Here is a 12720-nt window from a genome sequence, read left to right as displayed (position 1 = left end):
CTACTAGAAGTAAATGTGAATGTTAATGAATAGGTAACCTTCTCACTGAGTCCTACTGAATTCCAAGCTTGTTGGCTTCAAGGATTTTCTAGGATGTTGGAACACTGATGGAGGCTCACCTATGATAAAATTCAATCTTTAAAGGCACTTATAATACTGAAAGAGAACATACACCATACTATCGTGGGGATAGGGTTTGAGTATACGGGTTATGAGTATGCCAAGGTTCCAGGAGGCTGTTTCCTTGAAACTCTTTGCCTCGTGAGTGCTTCCAGACTTCTCGGCCTGTCAAGCAGACTTCACTGGAGTGGGCGTGGCATGAGTGGGCATGTGGGAGCAGGCAGGGGAGCAGAGGTAGAAATTTGATGAGCTCGCAGCAGGATAGCACTAACCTGTCTCCTGCTCTCAACTCTGATGGAAATCCTCTTCCATTTGTAAAAGTCATTCTTTGAAGGAGGCTAACCTGACACATTCTGCTTGGTCTTATGAGTTAAGACACATCATGGTGTAGAATGATAAATGTTGACGTCTAGGAGATAAAGTACTAATGGAGTAGATATGAACAAGAAGAGCTCAGTTAATATTCTCTCTCTAATATCACACTTTACAGGTGCTTGGCGTGTGCGTGTATAGAAATAGATACTAAATTGGCCATCTACCTGGAATATATGTAAAATGACAAAAGTGAAGTAGTTCCTATTTAAAAAACTGATTGGATTCCATTATGTTTTAATGCTTCCTAATTTAAAGTTCTAAAACATGGAATACATCTTCTCAGAGACCCCTGACAAAAGTGTCTGCTGCCCATGGACTAATATTAGCCATTCATCAGCTTTTAGCCAACCATTTCACATTTTATAAACTCATCATTGCAGAACACACATCGAGCTTCTATAATCCGGAGCCATCTGTGATAGTGTTGACTAATTTTGTGCCATTTCATAGATCATGTGAGATCATATCCAGGCAATTTCCAAGTGTCAGTACAGTGGGGCTTCAGTGGTCTTGTGGTTTGGCTCCAAATCACCAGAATACACTTTTTTTTTTCTATTTCTTCATAACTGCATTTTGCTTAGGCTGATATTAAATCATTATATGGCCCCAAAGCTTGCCAAGTAAAAGGGCTAAGGACACATTTGGAATTAAATTGCAGGTAGTTGAGAGTTGACCATTTATAACACACTTTTAAGTCCATCAGGAGTAGCATTCTCTATGAATTTTATACAAGAGGCTGCAGCTTCCTCAATGGATTTTGACCAGCCACCAATATTGCCAGCAAAGTAAGGGAGGATGCTGTCTGACATCTGATTCAGGTACGCTACCTGCATCAAAGAGAAAATACAGCATGGTGAGTTTTTATTGACTTGGAGAACTTTCAAGTAAGAGACTGAAAATGTTGGTGAGTGAATCTGGAAGGAGGAAAGACTATGGTGATTAGGAGATCTGGGGGAAATGAAGAGGTCTTCCCATAGCCAGGAGAATGAATTAAGACACAAATATTTCATCAAACATACGGTGCACGAATTGCTGTCGACAGCCTGGATGAGAAACCCAGCACAAATGACCTCGCTTCTGATGTACTGTGGAGACGATGGGACAGATGGCAGCACAACTGACATTAGTGCCACGGTGTAGGTATTGCTGAAAGGTAAGAACACATAGTCTAACTCTGTACGAGTGGTTGTTAGACAGGACAGTTCTATAGTTCTAACTGGCGTTTATTAATCCAGTTTTATGGTTCTGAGGATTAAATTCAGGGCTTTCTGCATGCTAGGCAAGTTATCCAGTTCTGGCTACATCCTCAAGCTTTGGACAATCTCATCGTCTCTTCAGGAGTAAGCTCAGAAAACCTGACTTGTCTGGATGAGTGACCCACATCAAAACCCCTTCTCTACAAACCTAGGGTATGAGGTAACATCACAGGGCTGGAGTTGCTCAAGTTGTTCTGTGCCCTAACAGGTTGTGATGTCAGTTTCCTGTCATTTTTTAATTAAAAAGAAAAGCAACATTCAAACCATAAACGGATACAAGAGACTCAGTAGCTCCAATCCTATTCCCTGCCTTGTGAATGACTGTTCTTACCTTTTGTTATGCAGCTCTCTATATTTTATGAATGGATACAAGTAGCATTAGCAAATACACTTGTATAGATAGTTATACAAATATATTCACTTTGCAAATATAGCCCACAACTTGATTTTCCCACCTAATGATAAACACTTTGAGACATTTTTATATTTGTGCTCCCATGACTTCTTTATCCTTGTTGGAGGTCACACACTGCTCTGTGTTGTGGATTTAGCAACATTTATAAGAGCAACATCAATTTATTTGCCCTATCCTTTGACATAATAGCAGATGCTATAGTGAGCAACTATGTACACTAGTCCACACATGTGTTAGAGATTCTCTGGCACCTATGTACATTAGTTCACACGTGTGTTGGAGATTTTCTGGGGCGCCACTCTTTGGATCCCAGGCTCTGTGTGGTCCAGCGTACATGAGAAGGCCATATTCAAATCCTGGATCATGGCCCCAGCACACAGTGGACCAGTTTAGATAGCTAATGCTTCAGGGCCTTTGTGAATTCTCAGTCAACAATTAGTTATCATTCTTCTTGCTGCCGTTATTGATAACCAGGGGTAAGTCTTGAAGGTTTTTCGGATATTGAATTTAATATCTGAGCAGAAGAAAGCTGCTTTAGAATGTCCATGGGTCCTTTGCACACACATCACAATACATGAATGCATATCAAAATGGTAACTAAAGATTCATATATTTAAAAACAAACGGATGAGATGTGATTGAACACTAGAACGCCATCCATGATGACTTTTTTGTCTTCATATTCTTTTGTTTCTAGTCTCCAACAGACAGAGCAGAGACGTCACATGAGCCTAATATACTCACTCGTCTTTGAGGGGCTTTCTTCGCGACACAAGCACCACAAAGTCCTTGGGTTTGTCTCCATTTACCACCGAGCAAGTGATGTAATATAACTGATCATCCTCGCTCACCTGGTCTATGACTTCACAAGATCTGTGTGAACAGGACAGTATTTGAACACATGCTTTCTACCTGCCAGAATATACTTTGTTTAGTTATTGGTGTGACCTCCTTCTTGATATCAGTATTCACCTGTTGTGCTGACCCCCACACATGCACGCATGCGCGCGCGCGCACGCGCACACACAACACGCTCATGCACACTCACACACATGCACGCACTCATGTACGAACACACACATGCTCATGCGCACATACACATACACACACACACACACGCTCACGTACACACACACAGACACTATTTGAAGGCTGGCTTTGGAACAAGCTGTTTGTTCAGAAGGAGTCATTTTGCATGTGATAGAAAGGTACCAGCTATCTGACTCCAAGGTCATTTCCCTCAAAACTCCAGAGGAAGGTAATAATCTTTTCACAAAATTATTTTTTCTAGGAACAGTAAAACATATTGAGGACAAACGGGCTGTAGACCATGGGATGGCCAGCCCAGAGGAAAGAGTGTGCGGGGAAGAACAGCAACTCAGAAGCTAAATCACTTGCTTTTGAGTCTCAGACCACTGTGTACTGGCCGTACTATGTCAGACAAGTCATATTATTATCTCATCTGTATGATGTAGATAGTACTGTCTAGGGGGTCCTTGTGAGAGTTAAGTGCAAACACTTCCTGCAGACCTGAGTCTTAAGCCGATAGACAAGACAAGTTAGCTGAATTTAAATGAATTCACTGGCTTCTCCATTTATTTATGTTTCATTTAAACGGAATGCCAAGGAAACAGAATTGTGAGAGAAGAGTTTGAAAGAAGTTGTTGAAAGGCAAGGTATCTTGTCTTTGAGATGCTGCAGTGCTCTGTATCCTAGGAGGCTAGGCCTGAGTATAGTCTGTCACTGCAAAGTATAGCATACAAGGCTCAGAGCTCCGTAGTCATCCCTAGGACCTGTGACAACACCAAGATATTTGGTGCTCACAGTATTTTATTATAACATATGCATATCCTTCAGTATGCTCTAAGTCATCTCTATATCACTTCTGTAATACAAATGGTATGTTGATATTTGCTATACGATTTAAAGAACGAAGTAAAAGGAATCTGTTGTTACTTGATGCTGATGCAACTCCCTAACACCCACCCACCCCCCCACACACATACATACACCACCCTTTATCTAAAGTGTTTACATATGCAGATGTAGGACCTGTACATAGATATGATCAACCACATTCCAGCAATATGGGATGGAAGAGAGAGCTCCAGAGCCGATGAGAGAGGAAGCTGTGGGAGAGGAGCAGGGGGGGGATGGGAACAGGGCATGACTGACTGATCACACTGGGGAGCAGCAAGCATCCTGGCAGGAAGAGGGTTCTAAGAAGATTTTGGATGCCTCCTCAGAAGCAATGAGGCCGGGGAGTGTTCTCAGAAGCAGGAACAACACCAGCTTTGAGGTTGTCAGTGCTATCACGGCAGATGCGGACCACCAACGCTAACTCGATGCAGATGAGAAACAGATGAGTGTAATAATTGCTTTTCTTTTAAGTCTCGTGAAGCAGCTTAGGCAGAGCAAGCTCTAAAATTTCTCTACATTTCTGAAACAATACACCATGCATTGAGCAGTGGAGAACTACAATTGAAGTTATCGTTCCCATCATGTCAGGCTTGATTAAGAAAAGACATTTAAATTTGTTCTTACATGTAATGGGGATCCCATAAAGGTCGCTTTGTGAGGTCAGACAAGAGATGATAAGCCATGTGGGCTGGACTGCCCACAAGCTTTTCAACCTTAACAGATATGGCATCTTGCTCCTCCAGGGTATATATTTTTATCTAAAAGATAGGAAGAAAAATTAGAAGAGAAAAAATATATTGTTTACTTTAAAGACACTCACACACTCACACACACACACACACACACACACACACAATTTATGCACACACATAAATGGGCAGTCATACATGCTTGCCTGTACCAGGTAAGGCATCTAAGGTTAACAACAATCTCACTTCAATCTTGGATGCTAGTTCTGTGACATCCAAATAACACTTGGGCTAGTTCATTTGTATCATGTTTTGTTGTTGTTGTTAATGAAAAATAAAGAAGAAAAGCTTTTCTTTCTTGATTTCTGTGATATTTCCTGCCTCCACACACTAAAAACAGAGAAAGGCACAGGATGCTACACCAGTCCATGTCCACTTTACCCCAAGACTGGAGCACAGGATGCTACACCGGTCCGTGTCCTCTTTACCCCAAGACTGGATGGCAGCACTCTCCCAGGATTTCAGGCATGGCTTCGAGTGGGCCAAAGGAACCCAGGAAACAAACCAACTATCTCTAGGACAAACAATATCTCAAAAGGACCCACAGCACATACCTCTTTAGTGTTATTTGCTTTCTGGAACCCAAGTCCAATTTCTAATATGTAATATCTGTTAGATAAGCAGTAGTCACTTGACATATACTAAAACTAATGCCATTTCTGTGGCTCTGAGCTTCCTCCTCTTCCTCCTCCTCCCCCTCCTCTTCCTCCTCCTCTTCCTTCTAGTTATCAGGACTATGTGTTCCACCAAGAGCACATTTTTATTCTGCTCGTTTTCTCCATTTCTTTCAGGGTGTTTTGAAGTTAGTGTTGAAAATTTCTATCTTATAATCATTACCATGGCAACAGGCTGTGAGAAGACAAACATGAGGTTAGGACTCCAACCACAGGAATCAGGCAGTTGGAAAGAAATCAAGCTGTGAAGAGCTGGCCTCTGTTGAATCATATATCTGTATCTAAACATAATATCATCCTTGCTACTAGACTAAAGAAACGAGAAATCACAACTACAGCAGCTTAGGCAGCAAACAAGTGACTACCCACTTATGTAAACACATCCCTTCCAGGCCTTGTGTATCTTTAGTTCCAGCCTAAAAAGAAAGAACTAGCCCAGCCTGTGAGCACTTGATGAATACAAACAAATCCAGGTAGAACTCCACCTGGCTGCCTTCAGCACAGAAGCTAAAGGAGACCTATTAGTGTAAATCCAGAGAGAACTTGGGGCCAGGTGTCTCCGGACCTGGCTCTCCGTGCACAGCCAAGCCAGTGGAACTGGTCGCATAGTTGCCTTGGGATTGCCCGCTTTGGTGAACTGGGGTGTGGGGAGAGATTGTGCTATTGGGCCAAACAGTTGCTTAGAGTTTCACACTCCTGCCCACAATCCCACGATAGAGTCTGAACCTCTTATACCTTGTAATATGACTTTATATGGCAATAGGGTCTTTGCCAATATAATTCACCTAACTGATGTTGTATCACAATGCAGTAGGCCCATTATAACTGATGTTGTTATAGAGAAAGGAAGCTAGACATAGACATGCACACAGGGAGGACACCGTGTGGAAATGAAGACCATGATGCACCTGCAAGCCAAGGAACCTGCTGACCAGCACTGCTCTAGAAGCTGGGTGAGTGGTGAGGTATTCCTCTCCTCAGAAGTGACCAAGGTACCTACATCTTGACCTCAGAATACCAGCTTACACAAGGGAGCTCCTATAGATTCCTATTGTTTCAGTAACTCAGTGACCAGTCCTCCCTTGTGACCACCTTAGGAAATTAAACCAGCAATTTTCCAGCAAGTTGCCCTCCAGCTTGCAGATATATTTTATCCTTGAGCCAAAAGAAGTAGCCACCTTCTACCTTTATAGATGGAGCTCACTGGTTAAGCCAGCACCAAGATCCATAGTGGATGAATGAATGACATCTATTCCTTCCCTGAGATGGTAAAGAAGATAGCAGGAAGTCCTTCTCATTATCCTGCTACCCGAACCAATGCCATGGATGCAAAGGGGACAAAGAAAGGCAGTGGTCCATTGTTGAGCCCAGTAGAAGGATTCCATAGTGGAAAAAAAAGAAACAACCAAAACAACAATGAGGAAATGCTCAGAAGTTAAGGTCAGGATTAAAATTGACAAAGAGTAGCCTTAGAATTTACTTATATTCCAAGGTGAGCAGCCTGTCTGACTCATCTACACTGAAACACAGAGGCATAGCTGAAGTCAAGATGGGACAGCAAGTGCAAAGTTGGACTGTCCCAGGACAGTGAGACTCCTGGGCATTCTGGTTTTTAGTATGGTGTTTCACTGATAGTGAACAGTCCATAGCAAATGTGTCCCCGAAGCCAGCAATCCTGATCGTCTTCCAAGTGTCAGGCACTACCATAGTCTGGGAATACAGTGGTTGAGCAAAATGTCCCCTAGAGCTTAGAGTCTAGTACTTGTAAGCACTAGCTTGCAAGAATCTTCCAATATCCTAGATTTAAGGCCCCAAATGATACACACTTATTTCAATTTGATAATATGCAAAAATTGTAGAAGTAGCTAAGAGAGATACGAAGAATCAAGACAAGGAAGGCTTCCTTCTTACAAGTCTTATTTATGACCTTTTTGGGAAAAAGATCATCGGAAACCTAAATTTCAAGGTAACATTTAAATATCAACTCATGGTAATTGTGGAAGAAACATCACAAGACAGAAAAGAGCTCAAAGACAAATTAGTCTTAGAGAAGTCATGGTGAAATGAGCTACCGAGGAGAGAAGTTCCTTAAGTCAGAAGAGGATTTTGAAGTATGTGTCCTAAGCTCACTGGGATGGTTTGTGTATGGTTGGCCCAGGCCACAGGGATGGTTTGTATATGGTTGGCCCAGGTCGTGGCACAATTACGAGGTGTGGCCTTGTTGAAGTAGGTGTGTCACTGTAGGTGTGGGCTTTAAGACCCTTATCCTAGCTGTCTGGGAGCCAGTCTTCTGTTTACCTTCGGAATAAGATGTAGAACTCTCAGCTCCTCCTGCACCATGCCTGCTTGGCCTGCCCTGCTCCCTCCTTGATGATAATGGACTGAATCTCTGAACCTGTAAGCCAGCCCCGATCAAATGCTGTCCTCCTAGGAGTTGCCTTGGTCATGGTATCTGTTTACAGCAGTAAAACCCTACCTAAGACACTCATCAATATCTTCAGGCTTGGGTGGATGGAGGTGTGGAGGAGAGCGTGAAAGGCAAGAGACGGGATGTAAGAACGCAGACCTGCCAGGACCCGGGAGTGTGTGGGACAGGTGTGGAGTGGCCATGTCACCCAGCAGGGAGGTTTACGAGTAGAACGAAGTCCATTTTCAAAAACTGCTGCACCTTGAGCGCAGCAGCAAGGAGCCCTCAGAAGCATGGACGCCATGCCAACTTGAATTTGCTGTGAACAGGGGCAGCACAAACCCTGGGCACCTACCTTCTCCAAGGTGGTGGTAATCTCCCAACCTCTTTTGGATGCCAGATTTTTGAGAGCTTCCACGTTGGTGTTACTTAGGTATCCCTAAAATGCACACACACAAAAGTGAAGCTATATGTTCATGGGAATCAAGTGTATTCTGCTTCAGTAATGACCAGTAATGGTCGGAGGAGGTATACATTGAACCAAAGTGAAAATGTTGAGCATAAGGTAAAGTATCTACTGCTAATATCTAACTTCTGTCTCAAAGCGCAGACAGGGTAACTATGCAGGCATCAAGTGTGTATGTGCCTAGATCGTATCCTGAACCAAAGCAGATAGATGCCCTTCAGTACGGCATATATATAACAATGTGTGTGATAAGTGAACTTAGACCTCACATTAGATTTTATTGTCAAAAATGTTTAAATGACTAATCCCGTTTTAACATTTAATTTTCATTTTAGGTATATGGATATTTTGCTTGTATGCATGTCTAGGCACCACATGTATATAGGGCTAGTGAAGGCCAGAAAAGGGCATCAGTTCTCCTGGAGCTGGAGATACAAACGGATGCGAGCCTCTGTGAATTAAACCTGGGACCTCTGGATGAGCTTCCAGTCCTCTTAGCCACTGAGCCATCTCCCCGGCCCCAACTCATCCTTCTAGCTCCATAAAAGCTCAAGCTCATAAGCAGATCACTCGTTGCACATCAAGGCAAGACACCAGGGAAACATCACATGCCAGCTTGTGGCATAAGGTCCTGGGTCAGAACTTGGGGGCTGTTCCCAGAGTTCAAACCCAACAGTAGAATTACTGGTAGCTGATGACTTGTCTAACATAGTTTAGAACAGAGCGTTATGCAGTTCACCTTGTCGTCTAACCCATGCATGTACAATCTGGATCTATTAAACTAGTCAGCTTCTGCTTTTGTGATGATGGAATGTTTACATGAAGTATTCCAAACCGTAGAACTGTTACCTTTTTGCTTATATCCCACTGTGCACTGAGTGGAACTTCTTTCTTGTGGGAAATAACGTATTTCCTGAAAAAAATTAGAATATTAAGAAACAATTTTCTTCTTATGCTTAATACGTGACCCATGATAATTTCTTGATTTGAAATCAGCCATTTAAAAACATTCTCTTTGGTGTGAGAATCAGGAAGAACCATTTCCAGGCTGGGCCATTTTTAACTTTTAGGAAACACCAGGCCCTTTCCTTTCCCATTGTGTGGGTGCAAGGACCCCAGGCAGTGACTATTTGTTGAGCGGCTTGTCAGATAGAGAAAAGCCTATGAAGTCCTCATACTTTATGTCCCTTACCTGCCTAGGCGAATTCTCCTCCGTGCGATAGCTCCCTGGTAACGTCGAAGATCATCCTTTAAGAAAACAGTACAACCAATCAATTTCTAACATTTTGGCCCTGTGACCCTTAAGTATCCTTCCCCTAGGAAGGGGCTCTGTGCCTCTGTGACACTTCCTGGTGATATCTGAGCCCCTAGGCAATGTGATGGCTCTTTTCATTTCCTTTTCAAAGTGGAGATTATATTAATTTCTGCTAGTAAAATCACACAGGTTTCACTCTGGACTTTTTGTTTGTTTGTTTGTTTTTTGTTTGTTTTGTTTGTTTTGTTTTCGAGACAGGGTTTCTCTGTGTAGCCCTGGCTGTCCTGGAACTCNGAACTCAGAAATCCACCTGCCTCTGCCTCCCGAGTGCTGGGATTAAAGGCGTGCGCCACCACGCCCGGCTCTCACTCTGGACTTTTTAGAGGAGGTGAGTACTATTAGCACTAAGTTGATTCCTGGATGAGAAGACGGGTTTCCCATGAAGGTGGTGCAGCATCCAGAGCAGGATGCCCGCACACAGCAGTAGACACAGAGAGGCGACACAGAAAACCACATGCCACACAGCAGCTGTATAGAGAGGTGCCCGGGGATTTCACCATCACAAATCACCAGAGAGATGTAGGGAAGAAAGGGAAGGGCCCCCTGGGCTCAGGCACAGAAGAAAGCCGCCTCTTTGGAAAGCTGTGGGCATGGCTGGCAGTGAGAAGCTGCGTGAAACTCTGTGCTCACGGGTCTGATCGCTGAAGCTTACGCGGTGACAACTGACCTTTGAAATGGGTTGGATTCTGGGAAAGGTGATGAGTTCCTCCTGGTCATCAACAGCTTTGTAAATGAGAAAAGCGCTGTTGATGTGGCGGCCTTGGCCCTTGGCCCACTCCTGACAGTCAAAGGCCTCAACACGCACTCCGACTTCCACACTGCAAGGGGGATGCAGGGTGGTGGGCATGGAGGACTGGGGCATGGCTGACTGCCCCTTCCACCAAGCAAGTCCCTGGTGCTTCTCCTCTGATATCAGCAAGTCCCCACAACTGCTAAAACCTACTAGGATGGTATTGTAAGAGTGCCTGCCGGAGTGAGTTCCCATTTTCTTCTCCCACTGGGGTAATGGGGAAGGTGAATTGCATTGTGCTCAAAACATGTTTTCTTCCTTCAAAACCATAGTTCTATGGTTTTAAAGGAATGAAGAGCTGAAGTTGGGTACAAAACAGAGATACTCCCCACCCCCTTTTATTTTACATCAAAAAGAAGAAGAAAGACACTATGTGAGACCTTTTCACTATCTACTGCAAATATTAAGAGTAAGTAGGCTGTAGTCTGGACCCACGGTTGTAACAGCAGACCCATGATGGATGCTGACAGGAAGGACTAATAAGTATGTCAAATGGCAGATACCAGTTGGAACCATCCTGAGCCAGCTGGATGTCCCAGCACCCTATGGGGCAAAACAACTCGTCACAATGTCCTGAGTGTGGAGAGAGCACAAGAAGGACAGAAGACCGTGTGTCTGCAGACTGAGTGAAGTTTAACAATAATTTGAAGGTGTTGTGATGTAGCTCCTACACTGCCCTCCCCAGCTGACGTGAGAACACGGCTTATGCACGACTCTGAAAGTGTGCACAGCAAGCATACTTTACCTGTTCTGAAATGTGTTGTTGACTATGGCCTTGAAGACAAGGCGGTCTCCAACTGTGGACGGCCCCCGGAATTTAAACATATCCACAGACTTCAGAAAGGGATGCCCATGACACAGGCGGCTAAGGGAACAAGGCAGAGAGAAAAGAGGCGATGGCCATCTTCCTTAGGATTGTCATAAACACCTGATCTATGGAATAGCTTCCCTAGACAAGCAAGCGGCCTGTTTTCTAAGTAACCAACTCCTCTGACTCGCGAGAACTATGTGTGGAGAGGAGCTGCATAGAACCTCAGACGTTTAAGGCAACAAACTGGGCATTTCATAACGATGGTTCCTTGGCATTGTTCTTGTGCTCAGTGGAAGTCCCTCCCAAGCAAATTAATGCATTTTGTTGTCAAGTGTCACATTCATCCTGATACCTCCCAATGAAAGTCCTAGGACACCGTGACTTGTGAATCAGGGTAGGGCATGAGCGATGACAACTGGTGGCCAATACTGGTCACACTTGTTCCTCAGTTTCCCTGTTCAGTGAATTTATCCACAGAGCAAAAACCAAATTTTTCCTTGATGGAAAAAAATTGCCTGGGTTGGTGCACAAAGCGAGAAAGGCTACAAAATATGCATTTCACAGGCTTTGTGCTATTTTACAAAGGAAATGCACTTCAAGCCACTTCTCCTGTGCCTCTAGCCCCACACTGGGGCCAGTGCCGAGAACCTTGCAGAAATGGTAGCGACTGTCTCCATCCATGCCATGATCTGGCCGCCAAAGGTGTTTCCGTGATGGTTTGCGTGGGGCGGAAGGACAAGCTCGATGCTCTGGACAGAAGTGCCCATGGTAGTGGCCGTGCCTTCTTCTTCATTACAAATGGGATCTGCGAAGTGACCACAGAGACAGTGGGGTCAGTCATGGGACCTTGTCTGGACTTCCTCTTCCCTGCAGTAAACACAACTCTGACACTTTCAGAAAAATGGCATTGTCCTTAAAACCTTACATCAAGGACATGAGTGGGTTCTGTAGAGTGGCCTACCTCTGAAAATCATCTGCTTCCAGCATTCTGGGCTGAGCTAACAAACCAGGAGGGCCCTTTAAGAGATGGGACTAGCAAATCCACCAGGATTTTTATTATTAAAGTAATGGTTCCATTTACATTGGTGCCTTTTCAGTTACAGAGACAAAGTTCGGAGCTAAGATGAAAGGATGGACTATCCAGAGACTACCCCACCCGGGGATCCACCCCANCATCAGCTACCAAACCCAGACACTATTGCACATGCCAGCAAGATGTTACTGAAGGGATCCTGATATTGCGGTCTCTTGTGAGGATATGCCAGTGCCTGGCAAACACAGAAGTGGATGCTCACAGTCAGCTATTGGATGGAACACAGGGCTCCCAATGGAGGAGCTAGAGAAAGTACCCAAGGAGCTGAAGGGGGCTGCAACCCTGTAGGTGGAACAACAATATGAACTAACCAGTATCCCCTGAGCTTG

General features: G+C 44.1%; 1 protein-coding gene across 2 annotated transcripts in view; it reads right to left on the bottom strand.

The window, feature by feature from the left end:
• Positions 1-282: 282 nt before the first annotated feature.
• Acot12 (acyl-CoA thioesterase 12) overlaps positions 283-12720 on the bottom strand; it is a 39439-nt gene continuing 27001 nt past the window's right edge. For both annotated transcript variants that reach the window (XM_021208224.2, XM_029544078.1), the window contains exons 6-15: positions 11947-12103; positions 11233-11352; positions 10365-10515; positions 9575-9630; positions 9232-9295; positions 8272-8355; positions 4711-4844; positions 2911-3039; positions 1515-1641; positions 283-1322 (exon numbers count right to left, since the gene is read on the bottom strand). In XM_021208224.2, the coding sequence (XP_021063883.1) occupies positions 1173-1322; positions 1515-1641; positions 2911-3039; positions 4711-4844; positions 8272-8355; positions 9232-9295; positions 9575-9630; positions 10365-10515; positions 11233-11352; positions 11947-12103 (1172 nt within the window). In that variant the 3' untranslated portion in view covers positions 283-1172. The remainder of the gene's footprint in view (positions 1323-1514; positions 1642-2910; positions 3040-4710; positions 4845-8271; positions 8356-9231; positions 9296-9574; positions 9631-10364; positions 10516-11232; positions 11353-11946; positions 12104-12720) is intronic.

The sequence above is a fragment of the Mus pahari genome, chromosome 11 (genome assembly GCF_900095145.1).
Source record: "Mus pahari chromosome 11, PAHARI_EIJ_v1.1, whole genome shotgun sequence".
Taxonomy (NCBI): domain Eukaryota; kingdom Metazoa; phylum Chordata; class Mammalia; order Rodentia; family Muridae; genus Mus; species Mus pahari.
Note: the sequence above shows the minus strand (reverse complement) of the source record. Positions and strands in the feature narration are given on the sequence as shown.